This window comes from Bos javanicus, chromosome 4, assembly GCF_032452875.1.
Source record: "Bos javanicus breed banteng chromosome 4, ARS-OSU_banteng_1.0, whole genome shotgun sequence".
Taxonomy (NCBI): domain Eukaryota; kingdom Metazoa; phylum Chordata; class Mammalia; order Artiodactyla; family Bovidae; genus Bos; species Bos javanicus.
The window spans coordinates 29619135-29636287 of record NC_083871.1 but is presented as its reverse complement, the minus strand read 5'-3'; the positions used below and the strand labels follow the sequence as shown (position 1 = coordinate 29636287).

The window sequence follows — 17153 nt, the reverse complement described above, 5'->3', positions numbered from 1 at the left end:
GACCCCATTCAGCAAAAAGATGATGATTCACTGAAGGCTCAGATAATACTTAGCATTTTTTTTAGCAATAAAGTATTTTAAATTAATGTATGTAATTATTTTTTGACAGTGCTTTTGCATATTTAATGGTCTATAGAGTAGTGTAATTGTAATTTTTATATGCACTGGGAAAGCCAAAAATTTCTGACTTGCTTTTGCAGTATTGGCTTTATTGAAGTGGTCTGATATCAAACTCAAAATATCTCCAAGGTATGTAATTTAGTTAAAGGGCCAAGAAAATCCAAGTTCTGTACATGGTCTTTTCTGTTTAAAAAATTAAACCCAAAGGAATTTATAGGTGCCCAATCAGTCTCTTGGACTGCAAAGAGATCCAACCAGTCCATTCTGAAGGAGATCAGCCTTGGGATTTCTTTGGAAGGAATGATGCTGAAGCTGAAACTCCAATACTTTGGCCACCTCATGCGAAGAGTTGACTCATTGGAAAAGACTCTGATGCTGGGAGGGATTGGGGGCAGGAGGAGAAGGGGATGACAGAGGATGAGATGGCTGGATGGCATCACTGACTCAATGGACGTGAGTCTGGGTGAACTCCGGGAGTTGGTGATGGACAGGGAGGCCTGGCATGCTGCGGTTCATGGGGTCACAAAGAGTCGGACACGACTGAGCGACTGAACTGAACTGAACTGAATGTAAGAGAAAATACTACCCATCTGGGTAGTATTTGAGAAGGCTGCCCTCTAGGAAAGCAGGGTATAATATGCAATTATAGGTCTAACTGACCAAACATTTCTACACCACCAAATAATTCAGTCATAAACAGCACTTGTCTTTTTTTTTTGTAACTTCAAAATCAAAACACATTTCTAAGAGGGCAAATTTGTTCCAAAATCCCTGACATGTGATTTCTGAAAATGCCTGTAAGTTGGTTTCTACCCCAACAAGTCTACCACCAGATAATCTATCCAGCAGCCTTGTTGTCCAAGAACAATGATCTCAGGCATCAGTGCTCTGCTGACCTCCAAGTAGCCAAGGTCAGCAACATGTGCTCCCTAACAGGGGGCCCTGGGCTTTATTTTGCATCTGTGCTATGCTGTCTTCAGTAGGGCACAGGTACATACTCAGGATGCCGAATCCCTTCTAACACCCCATCTTAGTTCCATTAGATGACACCAAGTATCTGGTGGCTGGTGTGGTCTTCAAGTCTTCAAGAGGCATCAAACAAGCTATATCCTCTGAACTAAATACTGGTACCAATAATATTTAGTCCTTGTGTTTCCATTACCAACCGCAGGGGTTGGGCACTGTAATTATACATATTAAGCTTCACCTTAGGGCTCTGGTTCTAGGTAATGCTGGATGAAACACTCATTGAAAGGGACATTTTAAACCAAAGTTCAGGATGCCTGAAACTGACTCCCTTCTTGAGTGTATTTTTCAGTGTTATCATCTTCCAGATAAATTTTCTTGGAACTTGAGCCTTATGTATCTAGAGGGTTTTCCTTTGCAAATTATGGTTCACTTGTCCTCAGTTCACCATATAAATCAAAACCAAATGCATGAAAGACAATAATAGAGTGATACCTTGGGAGGTATGCCTTATATTAAGAAAGAGACCAGCTAGGTCTCTTTTCTGCCAATAATTCAGTTCTGCTACAATGAGTTCTTTGTTTTCAACTAGAACAGCCAATTCTACAGCAATTTCTGCATACCTCAAAACTTTCCTGTATTCTTTGTTCTACTGCAATCAGTGAATACCTTACACCATTAGGTGTGGCCAGCCTGACTTCCAAGGCTGACTTGAGTAGGTGATTAAAAAAGACATTCTCTAGTCTGGCATTTTTTAAGGACCTTCTTAGATCCTGTAGAATTTTGAATTTTTAATATTTTCTTTGTTCAAACTCATAATATTCTGAAGCTCCTTCAGAGGATGATGGTCATCCCTCATTGTGTAAGGATGAAGCTCTTTTCCCTACCTAGTACCTGCAATAGTTACTAGGAAATTATACTGAATATATGGCCCCCGTTGAAATCAGGAAAAATGCTTCTGCCTTGAAAAATGTTTGTGGTTCAATTCTAAGGATAGAACCCTGTTACCATATGTATATTTGGAACAACATTACCTTGACTGTGGGTATATTTTACTATCAGTATATTAACTCTTTCAATCCTAAAAGGAGGCTGAGTCCAAAACATCAAAACATTCCTGACCAAAAGCCACTGCACACCTCACATAACTAATAAGTATTTGTCACATTTCTTCAGGGCTAACATATTTCTAGTCTTCTGTTCTTCTGTCTTCATTGCCAGCCTTTCCCATTTTCAGCCCTTCCAAATTCAGTGTCTCCCATGGACTATAGCTTGAAATAGCCTTTGGTCACTGTTCTGAATTTCTCATTCTATACCACATGGAGGCTGTGATTATTGGGGAAGTTCTCTAGAATAATCAAAATGTACCACTGCTGATCTGGAATGGCAGCCAACTCTGACAAATGTAACAGTATATGTAGATTAAAATGAAGCATCAACGAAAACACCTAGGAAAGAGAGCAACAACTCTTTCCAAAACAACATTAGTAATGATATTTGGCTCATTGATAAAATCAGCATGAAAGACCACTTTTTAAGACTTTGTGTGCTGTTTTAAAATATGAACTGCTAATACTTTGAATAATAGTATTCAAAATAAAAGTGTCTTTTAGAATCATCTGAAGAGTATATATCCAATAAGACCATTATACTTTAACACTGCAGTTTTAATTTAATGATCTTATGCTTATTTCCTGAACTAATTTCAGTTGGGAATCTTTTAAAATGTCAGATAAGATCATTTTAATACGTTTTTATTTAATGTTAGTAGTTTCCTCACAAGAATTTGGGCTTCCTGGTGGCTCAGTGGTAAAGACTCTGCCTGCAATGCAGGAAACCCAGGTTCAATCCCTGGGTTGGGAAGATCTGGAGGAGGGCATGGCAACCCTCTCAAGTATTCTTTTCTGGAGAATCCCATGGACAGAGGAGCCTGGCAGGCTGCAGTCCATGGGTTCTCAAAGAGTTGAACATGATTGAAGCGACTAAGCAGCAGCAGCGGTACCAGGATTGATCTTCGTCCTTATGTTGAAAGGTAGAACAGTATTTAATTAAATTATAAAATCCCAGTGGAAACCGTTTTGACTTTTAATACATTTTCCTTTGATATGTAAATTATACTAACTTACTTCCTGTAAAAACAGAAAGTCACATTAAAACTGATTTTTAAATTGAAAACTAGCACTTTTAGTCCATAAAGGCAATATGGCAGTATTTTTTGTACACATTAATTTACTTACAAATATTAAATATATATATATGCCAACGGAATAACTCAACCAAATTGGCTAATTCATGTCAGTAAAATGTTCTTTTCTATAATGTTTTAAATTAATAAGGGGAAATAAAAAGGTAAAACTAAATTAAAAATCTACATACACTAGACTCTATGATACTAATTACAAGAAAATAAATTTCAGTGTAATCTGTACACATTTTAAGAATTTTACCAAAACTACCTTGACATAAAGTAGTTCTCTTTATTCAGTGATGTATGGTGTATTCATTGTCTGTCATCCTCACCCCAGTAATATTTAATATACTAGACAGACCTGTCCTTAACTTATTTTAGGCCAGAAACCAGAGCACAAATGATGGCAGGCATAACAGAATTAAATATTTAACAGTTTAAACCCAGGCTAAGAAACTGTTAAGTAAAATAAGTTCTGTTTTCCTACATTCATAAGCATGCATTGATAATGACCTCGAAGGCTAGGTCTCAATTTAGAATTTTGAACTCTTTAAGATTTCTGGTTGGGAACTTGGCAGTGTGTTATTTCTCCAGCCCTCAATCTTCTCCTCTTTTCTCTCACTTCTAGCTTTATTCTGCATTACAAATAGCCTATAACTTACCTGCATGGATACTCAAGCCTGCATGTCCAAGTTCTATTTATTTCCCCTCTCCAAGGGATTGGCATATGGATGGCACAGTCTAAAGAAAGTAGTTTGGGGCTGTTTGGGCAGAGAATTCTAAAGATGATCTAGAAGGGAACTGAAGACTTTGGATAGGCATGCCCCATGGATTCCTTGGGGAATCCAGGAATCCAGAGCAGGGCCCCAAAGCCCCATGATACAGATTCTTCTTACTCCTGGAAAATAGTCTGTAGTGATGATTTAGAGTGCAGAGTCAAATGCATGCAGGTCTGAATTCTGGCTCTATTACTTATTAAGTGAGAGATTTTGAACAAGTTACCCAGTGACTCTTTAGTTTGCTTACCTATAAGATGGCAATTATCAGAGTATATACCTCAGAGGGTTGTGGGCATTAAAGAATATATTTTCATACCACATATATAGGCATGTGTCTTGCATACAGAATATACTTTGCAAATATTAACTATAAGCTATAGATGCTTTAAGAAAATCTGGATGAATAATGATTAAAGTTATTAGAATAGCTAGTCTTTTATTACATTTTTTTTTTTAGTATTTGGTTAAAATGACTACAAATTTCAGTTTCTATCATCTAAACAGTTATCAATTTAAAAATATACATTGAGGATAAGGGATGAGGGTTACTTTTCATATTTAATTAAAAACAATGAAAATAATCACAGAAATTTGAAAAACAAAACAGATTTGTAAAAAGTAGATTAAAAAGTACCAAGTCTCTGTTTTGATCTTTGCTAAAGATTTGCCTATCAAGTCAAGAGACTGCTTTTCAGAGTGGACTGGGAACGCAGAAACAAACATCTTTTATAGTGTTAAACCTTTCATAATAGAACTCACTTTTAAAAGAAAAGTATATTTCTTAAAAATCAAATTCTAGTGATAATTAGAGCTAAATATGGCTTATTTGCTTACCTATCCAATTTAAAACTGATCACTATTATCCTCACCTCATTCATTGAGTCATTTACTTAAAATAATTTATTAGGGCCTGTTGCGTGCCAGGCATTGAAAACACAGAATCAACAGGAACAATTTCGCCTCTCAAGGAGGTCACAGGTTGATCAGGAGACAGGGTATGAACAAGGAGCCACAATGTTAGGCGTGGGATGTTCCGGAAGAGCTTTGCATACCATACAGAGGAGCCTGAAGACAATGGAAACTATGGAAGGTTCTGAGTAGGGAGATAAAATGTGGACAAAGGTTTGAAATAATGGAGACTGGTTAGGACACGCATAGAATTTGCCAAAAGATTTGCCTCCTGGAATGAAGGCTATTTCAGGCTTTCTCTACCCTAGTGGCATTGTATTAAAAGGAGGGGATAGATTTGATAAGCCATTATGAACAAAGAATTGATGCTAAAAACCAAAAACCTCCATTTTCCTTTAGTCATCTTAAAATCACCCACTTATTTATCATCTTGTCACCCCCTCATGACCTTTGAACTCTCTTCTTCCTAGCCATAAGTGAAAATTTGATCCCCTTTAATAGCAAAAGAGAAAAAATTCCTATTACTGTTAACATCTTAGAAATCCTAGCATATCTTTTTGCCTCCCATTTTCAAGAAGGAGCTAAACTATAAGAAAGATTGTAAAATATATTAAGTTTACCATAGAAAGAAAAACATTCAAGAAATGTAATGTTACTTTATTAGAATGGCCTACTCTGTCTTGTATATAATAGTCTGTCCAGTCATTCTCAGAACACTTTCTTCACTCTGCTTTATTTTTTCTTCATTTTACCATACACACACATACACACACAAATATATATATATATACATGCACATATATATATACACACATATACATGTATGTATGACATATATTCTATATTATAAATTGTAATTATATTAATATATCATGCATATATACGCATGATATATAATATGTATTTGTCCTCTTCAATTAGAATGTAAGCATCATTGTATTCTTAGTGCTTAGATAGAGCTTTCAATGTCTCAGCATTAAACTTCTGCCTGAAGAGTCACAATATCTTGCTCTTTTTGGATGACTCCCATGGAAAATACTGGTGAGCAAGAGGGCAATTCTGCCATCAGTGGGGTGGTGACCAGAAAATAAACCATCAGCATCCTGTGCATATATGAAATAGGCTTTAAAAGAAGCATGACCTTTGGACACTCAAAGATACCTGGAAATTTGCCATGAAGGAGGTGGGAACGCTAGACATCTGCATTGATACCAGATTTAACAAAGCTGACTGAACCAAAAAAATAAGGAGTGTCCCATACCATATTCCTATGTGGTTGTCCAGGAAACAAGGGTGAAGTTTCACTAAACAAGCTCTACATGTTGATCACCTATGTACCTGTCACCACTTTCAGAAATCTGTAGGCAGTCAACATAGATGTGAACTAACTGCTGATTGTCAAATAGTTATAAAACTGAAAACACTCAAATTCATAAAGACACAAAAACAGCAAAAACGTCTGCCTGAAGAAAGTATAGCAGCAGATGCCTTGAGCCTGGCACACACCAGAAATGCCATGCTCTAAATGACCAATACTGTTAGACTGTTGGCTGTGACTAATCACTGCAAATATTTAACAGCTGAAGGGACACCTACTTTGTAAAAATGCAGGGAGGAAAAACTAATACGAATATTTTAAACAATATAGAGTATCAAGCTCTATAATAGCATGGCTCCAAGTGGCTAGGAATGTGATAAGCCCTATGTTGGTCAATTATGTGATGCCTTGCATCATGATTTTGTTTCTTTGAACTCTTTGAACTTTCCCTTTTCCTTTCTGTCTCATAACAAGTCATACACATCTTTAACACATTGGAAATCCTTTGGGAGGCGGAGTTTCGTTCCAGATTACTCTCATAAGGCCACTTGTGTTCTCCCTTTCTTGCTCCCATATGAAAACAACCTTAGTGAGAAGCATTTAGGGTTGAGTCGGAGCATTCGAGGGCTTCCACTGAAAGTATATTTTGACCACACCCCGATTCTCGTCTTTATCCTCCTCTCTTCAGTTATTTTGTGAGGGCAACAGCATTATAGAGCATCCAGCAGTCTCCAGGGAAGGAGTCCCAGTCTCTGTTTCTAGGCTCCTGTGCTCTCACATGTGCCCTCACCTGTGGCCATCACTTCCTTGCCTCCTGGACAACCCTAAAACACCCAGATTTCCACCACAATTCCCTTTGCACACCAACAGTTGAGAAGGGATGAATGAAAGACCTTTTTCCAAATATGCCATGGGCCTCCTTACAATGCCCTCTATCTGACAGTCACACTGAAGGTATAACTTTAAGCAACATCTAGAAACTTTTTAAAAATGAATTATGAGGCAGCATAACTGAGTTCAAATCCCATCTTTTCTTCTTACTAGCTAGGTGATTTTGAATGAGTTACTTATCTCTTCTATGTTTCAGCAGTTTTCTCATTTCTTTAACAGGAATAACAAATCTACCTCTCTCACAGTGATATATTATGAAGATTAAATTAATGTCATTTAAATCATTTATATCAGTGCATAGTACAGAGAGAGAGTACCCAGTTGTTTGTGAAATTACATAAGCATTGCACTTTCTTTCCACTACATATAGAAGCCATACTTAACATGACATCTTTCGGATACAAATGGAAAAGTTCCATTTTTAGAGGTTACCAATTAGATCACCTACTTATTAAGCTCACTGATTGTTCAATTTAATAAAATGCAATATGCATAAGCATAAAATATTATTTTTTTTCTATAGCTTCTTTTATAATCAATAAATAGCTTACAGAATATATTTCATATAGAACTGGAGAAGATACTTAGGGCCTCACAGTCCTCATGCTGGCAAAACTTCTCTAAATGTATAGACTTGGACTCCATCAGGGACGAGTTTTGAGGACAAAGGAGGACTGAGCATAAACAATACAGGATTGGTTATGACTGTTTTCAGGTCATTCAGTGAACATATTAAAAAGACTATTTCCTTGTGTCAGTTTGGTAAGGTAAGATTCAATAATATAAAAAAATATTTTTTTATGTAAGTTCCACACTGAGACTTATCAAACCTGTGAAAAGATGTCATGTAAATAATGGAGACTGCTATACAACAGGCACTTTCAAGGAGGAAGCTTTGAGCATCTTTGCTTAATAAGTACAAACAAGAGGAAGACTGTATCACAAGGCAAATAGTTTATTACATTTTTAAAGAAAACTGGATTGTCTCTGCATATCAGGCCCCATTTATTAAAGTTTAAAGAACTTTAGATAAAAACTGTACCCTCTGACATCCATCTAGTGGTCAACAGAATGGCCCTGGGAAAAGGCATGGTGAACAAAGTAAGAAATTTAACATAAACTGTACCTGGATAAATGAAATTTAACAGGTGGGACAGAAAAGGCTCTAAACTGTTAAACACAAACCAGATTATCTCAAATACTTTGTTGCTTCAAGGAAGGATCATTCAAAATGGAGTACAGGGAAACTGAAAAGGCAATATAGTATTGCTATATCATATATATCATATACTTTTACATCTCATAAAAATATCAAATTGGAATGGAAACTGATTATCTTATTAATTGTCTACATTAAATCCTATTTAACAATGTCCCTTTCTCTTCTAAACTATATCCTCTTACTTCCCTTGTTTTATTGTTATTAACTAATTATGTTTTCAGTCCAATCAAGATTAATTAGCTTAGTACACAAATATATTCATGAATAAATAATATATCTTTAAGACTTAAACATACTTTTAAAAATACATTTTAAAAAATTATCAGCTGGTAATATTCTAAGAACTTTTTCTACCTGGTCAGTCCTCTTATTCTTTATAGAGTGTTATATATCGTTCTACCATTTGAAGATATCCTTTATTTAAAAAAAAAAGTTTACAGTATTAATTCAACTTTCATCAACTCTGAATGGCCAAAAAAAGAAAATGACCACAAAGTCAGCTTTTTAGGCACTTGAAGTGGTGAACTGACTGTTGAATGTGGGAGAAACAGAGAAATCAACCCAACCCAGGGATCGACAGTGAAGGTGTTAGAGAAATCAAGGGCACTGCCAAAGTATTATCCTGAACTACTGGGAGACTGACATCACTTACTGAGATGAAAAAGAGTGTAAAAGGAGCAAGCTTGAAGCAGAAAATGGGAAGTTTAGTTTTGAATATCATAAGGTTATCTTTAGACCTACAGTGAAGTGAAGTGAAAGTCGCTCAGTCATGTCCAACTCTTTGTGACCCCATGGACTACATAGTCCTTGGGATTCTCCAGACCAGAATACTGGAGTGGGTAGCCATTCCCTTCTCCAGGGGATCTTCCCAATCCAGGGATCAAACCCGGGTCTCCCACATTGCAGGCAGATTCTTTACCAGCTGATCTACAAGGGAAACCCTAGACCTACAGTGGAGGTATTGAATAGGCAGTTTGCTAGACCCTTTGGAGATGAGATAAGAGGGCAGGACTGGAGCTGTCAGCATAGAAATGATATTTAAGACCCAAGACTGGATTGCTCCACCTGAGACCCAGTATATATCTAGAAAAGAACATTTGAGGGCTGAATCCTGGGCCACTCCTGTATTTGGAGGCTGGAACATGAGAAAGAAGCAACATCAGGAATGGATAAGGAGCTTAAACCAAGAGAATGTGGGTCCAGGAAGTCAAAGAGAGTGCCTCAAAGGTGGGAGTGATCAACAGTATCAACTCGCTGACCAATGACAGGTCAAGAAAAATGAAAACGATGAACTGATCATCAGATCTGACAACAGGAAGGTCACTGTAATCATAACAGAGTGGCATAATGTCAGAGATGATAAAGAAATCCTAAATGCAGTGGTTTAATAGAGAAGGTGAGGAGAATTGGAGACAGCAAGTATGGGACAACTCTTTCAAGAATTTTTGCTATGAAGGAGACTGAGATTAAAGATGAGAGTTATTACAGCATGTATGGATATGCATATGCTATAAATGATCTAGAGGAGAAAAATGACAATTCAAGAGAGAGGGGAACAGTCTTTAAAACTGAAACTCAAGCAAAGTATATCTGCTGTGATTCAATTAGAATAAAGTAATTACATTTTTTTTCACATACATGGATACTTTAACAAATATTTTTAGTGGAGCTATATAATAGAACCACTGCAAAATAAATGCTTAAAACTGTCTTTGTCTTTGCTTGCCTCCCTCACTTCTACATTCTTCCCTTTGAAGATAGTGGATGTTCTTGTGGCCCTAAATTTCAGCCCAAAAAATTCATGTTGTGGTGATTAAATGTGTGCTTCTCCTCTAGTAGTAGTTTGATTTACTGAAATATTTTAGGACAAAGTGATATGAGATATTTGCTTCAAAAGAGTCTTGTTGGGGAAAGAAAATGAGTGGGAGGAAGACATGAAAGAAGTTTGGCTTGAGTTGATGGTTGATGAAGCTGGGTTATGGACCTATGGTGATTCCTTACACCTTTCTTTCTTCTTGTGCTTGTTTGAAAATTTCCATAATATACAGTTAAAAGTTAGAAGAAACAGAGTGTCAATACCATGCTTAATCCAAAGAAATCCATTAAATGGTGAAATTTCTGATAATTTGATAATAGGTGAACAAAGTTTGAGGGCTCAGAAATTGTATGGCATTATCCAAATCATAACAGCTACTTACATGATTTGAATATATACAGCATAAACATTGCCTTTTAATATACGTGTGTTTGTACATGCTCAGTCACTTCAGTTGTGTCCGACTCTTTGCAACCCCATGGACTGTAGACCACCAGGCTCCTCTGTCCATAGAATTCTCCAGGCAAGAATGCTGGAGTGGTTGCTATGCCGTCCTCCAGGTCTTCCTGACCCGGGGCTAGAATTCATGTCTGCCTATATCTCCTACATTGCAGGTGGATTCTTTACCCACTGAGCCACCTGGGAAGCCCTTTTCATATATAGCATAAGCTTTTTATCAAAAAGTATCTCAGTTACTTTAAGACAGAAGCACTTTGCATGCTTATTGTGTAAATAATCTGGAAAACTGGATTTTTAAAAATTAAGCATGAGTTCTTTTAAATATCCTTTCACTTTAGGTAAGCATAAAGAGTTCTGAAAAGACTTATTCTATAAAATATGTTCTGAGGTAAAAATAATACTACATTTACAAAACAATGGTAATCCAGTTGATTTTTATGTAAAATAATAGTTGATTATACACAGAAGATGAAATTTAATTGTAATAGCTACCACTTTTTAAAAAGAAATGGTAATTTCTGAAATTTTTCACTCATATTGTTATATGAAAATTTAGGTTAAAATGATTTTTAGCCTTCCAAAACTAACAAATGTAGAAAAAGCAGTGTTCCTACATTAACTCTTCAAATATTAACCATTAGGTATTCTTTAGTGTTTTCTAGTTACTCATTAACCATTTTATGGTGTTATTGTTTCTCTGATTGTCGGTAATTCCCACCAACAAAAGCTGAAAAACAAACTCCAATAATTTTTTTTCTAGATCAGAATAATGTTCAGATTTTACTAATAACATCCCCCTTGCTCACTATATTCATTATATTTGGGACTTGTACGTTCTACTTCGAAAATTAAACCCAGAGTCGTGCAGCTGGTTTCTTTGGTTGTTGTTGTTTAGCTTTATTGCCCTCAACATTTCCTTGGTGTAAACTACCAAGCAGGGGAACAAGATTTCCTTTGTAACTGATACCTAAATTTCTATTCTGCTTTAAGCATCTAATTTGTACTGTGAAGACATATAATTTGAGACTTGTAGCTATATCACAAAAGTACAACAGTTTACGCTGATCTCTAATTTTCTGACTTGTCCTGGCTATAATTTAAATTTTTTGCATGTTTTTAACTGTAGTGCAAACCAGTATACATCAGAAACCTTTGTATATTGACAGAGACTGGGAAAAGGATGCCTTGTTCTGATTTCAGATAAGCATTCCCTTTTCACAACTGCAGGTGCAAGGGAGTCCATTCATAATATTTGCTTCAAATCAGCTACAGTCACTGGATGGAAATACAGCTATTAGAGGAGAACCTGACTAATCTTAACAAACACAATGAATATATTTTAAAAAACTCACTATTACTAGCATAATCTGGGGGCAAGTATGGCTTTTTCTTTTGTCTACCTACTGGGGACAAAATATACTTTGTTGACACAAGTTTTGATCATTTTACTAATGTATATGTGTGTGTGTGTGTGTGTATTTACAAAATCCAGAAAAATACTTTGTTACTTATTAACATAGGATGGAGTTATAGTCAGTGGGAAATTTGCAACAAATGAGTATTTCACTTGAGACAATTAATGATGTTACATTTCCCTTTGCCTTAAGTTTCACTTAAAATTAACTTACAAGCCAAAAAAACAACCACAAGTTAAAAATTAATTCTAATTGCTCTCATTTCACATAGCTGGGTAAATCTTTTGAAACAAATGTCAGACAGCTATATATGCAACCAATTGATAGCATTTTTCCATTATAGACTCTTATTTATATGGTTATGACTTGATGGTTTTAATTTCTATTTAATCATATAGAAATTTGACTATTCAAAGCATAGAGGAACAGTTTAGTCTACAAAACAATTACAAGTCTCCTTGAACAGGAGAGGTGAGAGAAAGGCTCTAATAGAATTTAAAGGTTCAGTGACCAAACACAGATAAAGTAACATTTTCTAAAAAGTATGGCAATAATCACTGCATTGGTAAAAATAAATATTTGCCTTATATTTAATGCCAGTAAGAACTTATCCTAAATTCATGATTATGGCTATTACTTACTTTGTCTTACTGTTTGTTAACAATCCAGTACTACCACCTTAAATTTGCATATAATTCAGAAGTGCCAAAACACCTTTTCATACGCTATTTGACTTGAGCTTTTCTTTGTGATTCATAAAATGAAGATGGTATCCTTTATAAAGAAGTATCCTTTCCAAATCAGGTGGTTCTGACAAAAGTGGCTTGCCTGGAATGAAAGCTGGCAATCTTGCTCTAGGCTTCTGTCTCAGAGTCTCAGTCTCAGGCATTGATCTCACTGAGGGATCATTTAGCTGGGAATTGGTTTTTGAGCTGAAAAAAACAGTGACTTAAAGCAGGAATATTCTTCATATGTGTTCAGTTCATTCAGGCTAAGCACTATGGTAGAATAAACGTATGCTGCTATCCTTTTCCTTCAGGGACTCAAAAACAGGACCATCACTCTCATTATACCAGTTGATTCTCAGGCTTGAATCAAATGCGAGCTAGTGGGTAGTGGACCCAAAATGCTAGAAACATGTGGAAGCATCTTCAAGGATGCCTTCAAGGAGGACACCTTCAAAGATGAAGTGGAACAGCTAAACTGGCTTCTGTAAATATCCACCACCATTCCAAACTTTCATTCTGTTACTACTGCCTCCTTGAGCAACTCATATAGTGTCTCCTGATACAAGTAGTTACTGCCGTCACTCCAGGGAGGAAATGCTTGCTTGACACCTGGCCTCCCTTGGGCTGCCTGCGATGGAGAATGCTGCCACACACCCGCCCTTCTTAAGTTCTCCGCAGTTGGAGGCTGTCACCCGGCCACTTACCTGGTTGGGATGCTCTTCTTGACAGCCCAAGACCTTTGAGAAAAGGAAGAAAACAAAAGAAAACAAAACAACTTACCACTTTGGCCCAGTCCAAGAACAACTGAAAACATCCAGGCCGCCCGGAGGAACGGGACAGGACCTGGCCTGCAGTTTTGCAGGCAGACTAATGTGGCAGTAAAAAAAACCAGGGCCGAGCGGCACATAATGCAAAGCAGCCCGCACCACACCGCGCCCGCCGCCTGGCTGCTAACCGGATGCGCGCTCGCGCTCCGCGGCGCGAAGTGCCAAGTGTTGCTAGGACGTTTCCAGCAGGCCCAGCAGGCGGACCCCGCGGCTCGGAGCAAACGTTGCAGGTACGCCGGCCTGGTCACAGCTCGGCATCTCAGGGCCCCGGCGGCCCTCCCAGCTCAGCAATCTTGCGGGTCCCAAGAGCTCCGCGAGAAGCAGCTCCTCTGACGGCCAATGGCCCGAGGCGGCGACGCCAGCAAAGGCTCCGCAGCCCGCTCTGGGACAAAGAAAAGAGCTTTTGTCTCTTCCCAGCCGATGGGGCTTCTGCTGCATAAATCAGCTTAGCGAAGAGCCAAACACAATCAAACCCAAACAAAGCCCGAAGCTGGGGGAAAAACCAGCCTAATGTACATTCAGTGGGTGATGCTGCATCTGTGGGAGGGGACGTTGGCGAGGCCGAAGGGGAAAAAAGTCGATGGCGCATCAATCAGCTCGAGCTTCTTCCACAGGTGGGCAGGGAGGCCAACTTCAGTTGGTTGTAGCTTTGCAGCCTCGTCAGCTGAGCAGCAGGCAAAGTCGAAACGACAGCGTCCTGGTTAGCGAGGGAGGAAGCTTGAGGTGCCAGCAACCAGGGGAGGCGGCCCCCGAGCGCTCTAGAAGCCCCCGCCGGCGTCGGCGGACACAGTGCGAGGCATCGCAGCTCCCTGCTTGACCCGAAGTGAAGCGCACGACCGACGGACAGCTCAGGAGGGGAGGTTCCGCGGGGGCGCAGGAGCCTGGTTTCACGGGGCGGGAGCTTCGTGCCCTGGTTCTCTTGGCCCCAGTGTGCGGCTCAGGCGTGCCGCCGTCCAGAGCCCGGACAGCTGTCGCGCTCTGGGGTGCACTCCGGAGAGGCGAAGTTGGCGAGGGGAGGGGAGGAATGGTCCTGTCCCGGCCCTCGTCTGGGGTGAGGGGGGTTGGGGCTCCTAAAGTGTGGATAGCTAGGAGCGTTAGGGCGGCGAGTTGCTAGGAAACCGCCCCACGCTACAGAGCTCCTTGCCCCGGCCGCCCGCAGGCGCGGCGGCAGCGGCTCCGGCGGCAGCAACAGCTCGAAGCAGCGTGGGCGGGACATTGGTGAGGCATGAAGTCACCACGGCCCACACTCGCTCTTTGTTTTGCTCACTCCAGCTCTTTTTCTCCCCCTTGGCTCTGATAGTTGCCATTCCCATCGTTCACAAGAGCTCCTGATGCGTAGCCGCGCAGCAGGAATCGCACAGCCCGTTCTCTTTCCCCCTCCTCCCGGAATCCTTGCACCCCAATGCTCGCCTAGCAAGCGCGGAGACACGCTCAGCAAGAATGGCAGCTGCGCGAAAGTCCCAGCCTCTGACCCCGACGCTGCGCGCCTCTTTGTTGGGAGATACTCACTGCTCGGCCGCTACCACAGACTAAGTGGAGTCTAGAGGCCTCTCCCTGCCCCCAACACCCTCTGTTCCGATGGTGCGCGCTGCCCATTTTGCTTGCAGAATTAGTAGCTCACCCTTTGCCCCACCGCAAGATTGTCGAGCGTCTTCCCAACCCTTGGAGAGTTGGGCCGGTCCGCAGGGGCTGTACCCGGAGATGCGGCTGAAATTTCTCACGGCTCCTTCTCTACTTGGAGCCTCAGCCCTGAGCTGGACAGCCCTGTTCTTCCCAGAGTCTCGTGGTGGCCCTGGGCTTTTGCTAGTCACAATGGATCTTTTGACCTTAAGCGTCACCTTCCGAATAAACGGAACAAAGGAGTTACAAAGGGCGGCGAAGCAGAAGAGTGAGGCTAAGGAGAGGAGGTGGGAGGACCTTTCTGCCTGTTTACAGCTCAGAGATTTAGGTACAAGCCGGGAGGCGGTGTTATGCTCGGCAACTGTCAGGAAAGCCGCGCGCTTCTTTGGGTCGCATTACTACGACGTTAGGCCGAGGGAGGGAACCCAGTCCCCCTGATTGAAAACAAGGCGCTGTTTCCAATTTGAGACAGTCTGGTGGTTCTCTTTTTCCTCTAGGGGCAGGAGAGGTTCCCTGTGGTAAAGTCTGACCTCTCATTTGTCCACTAGCAGCCCGATCTTTTTTTATAGAGCACCACCTCTTACAAGCATCAGCATTCCAGCCAGGTCAAGGTGAAATATGCGGGAGTTTCCCTCCTTCTTATTTGTTTAATAGTTTCCATCTCCATATTTGGAGTAAAAAAACAAGTAGGAGGGTTTCTCGCTCTCTCTCTCTTTTTGTTCTTTCTCTTTTCTAATTGTTAACTGAGTGAATGGAAAGTACCTGGTTAATAAACCACGACGTTAAAAACTCCCCCTTTTCAGGTGTGGACTGCACACTGGGGCCCACAGTATTAGTTAGCTAAGCAAGCCAGGAGCCTAGTTCGAAAATTAATTACAAGTGCTCTGGATCTACAAAGAAAGTCCTTTTGAGAGACTGAATGAATGACCCAAACTTGAAAAAAAAAAAAAGATAATTGTAAATATAATTCCACTATTGGAAATGTACTCTAAGTAGATAAAATTATATTCAGCCCAGCTTCATTTTTTCTTTCCTCACTTTCAAGTTTGAACAACTATAGTTTTGCTTTTGGTGGTCCTAAAGGACAGATCCTGAGAAACAGCTGGAATGGGGATGAAGATTTGAAATTGGAACACAAAAGGAACATACTCAAGCTCGGATTAGTGACTCTTTGGTGAAGCAGTATGTGTATTTTCCAGAGATTAGTTCTTTGGAATTCTAAGGAATGCAGCCACCTTTGAGACAGTTCAGTGCTACAATAAAGCAAAAAGGTCAATCCATAAACTCTGTAAGGATGTGTTAATATAAGTACACTGCGTTGTTGAGTGACTATCACATCAAAGTTTCCTAACATTTTAAAGTCTAACTCTTAGTGCTAGAAATGTAAATGGAAGTTACTTATTAAATAAGATATAAATTTATGCAAATAATGAGAATGTGAAATTGAGAAGGTATGTACAAATTTTTAAACTCTGTATTGTTAGATGTCACTATGCTCTATACTAAGTCAACACAACTGTGTAGCAAGAGGAATAAAACAAACATATAAATCTGTAAGGCTGTAAATTTGAAGCCCTTTGGAAAGAGTTTCATATTGTGTTATATGGAGCTCATGCAAATTTATGTCAGGATGCCAGTTTTATGGAGACATGGAAGAATAAGCACAACTCCATATATCATCACTCCCCAGTTGCGAAGAGGTCATAATTCTGGTTATCAAAATAAGTGAATATTCCAGCTGCAAGACTGTGATCCTTGCAAGCTATTTACTAACAAATTATCTGTACATTTGGGGCTATAAAGACAAAAGTGAATTCTCCCAAATCTTGCAATTCAGCAAACACTATGGTTCACTTCTTTCTTGTTTTGGTTTTTATTTTATTTTTTAACTTTAC

At 39.4% G+C, this 17153-nt stretch overlaps 1 protein-coding gene and 1 long non-coding RNA gene across 3 annotated transcripts in view; one reads left to right on the top strand and one right to left on the bottom strand.

The window, feature by feature from the left end:
- ITGB8 (integrin subunit beta 8) overlaps positions 1 to 15870 on the bottom strand; it is a 98947-nt gene extending 83077 nt beyond the window's left edge. Inside the window, exon 1 of one of the 2 annotated variants that reach the window (XM_061413674.1) lies at positions 13592 to 15870. In XM_061413674.1, coding sequence (XP_061269658.1) covers positions 13592 to 13718 — 127 coding nt within the window. In that variant the 5' untranslated portion in view covers positions 13719 to 15870. The remainder of the gene's footprint in view (positions 1 to 13591) is intronic. The other variant, XM_061413671.1, reaches the window with a different exon arrangement.
- Positions 15510 to 16542, top strand: LOC133245923 (uncharacterized). Its single transcript, XR_009735817.1, has 2 exons — positions 15510 to 15586; positions 16304 to 16542. It is a non-coding gene; the product is annotated as an uncharacterized LOC133245923 (long non-coding RNA).
- Positions 16543 to 17153: the final 611 nt, after the last annotated feature.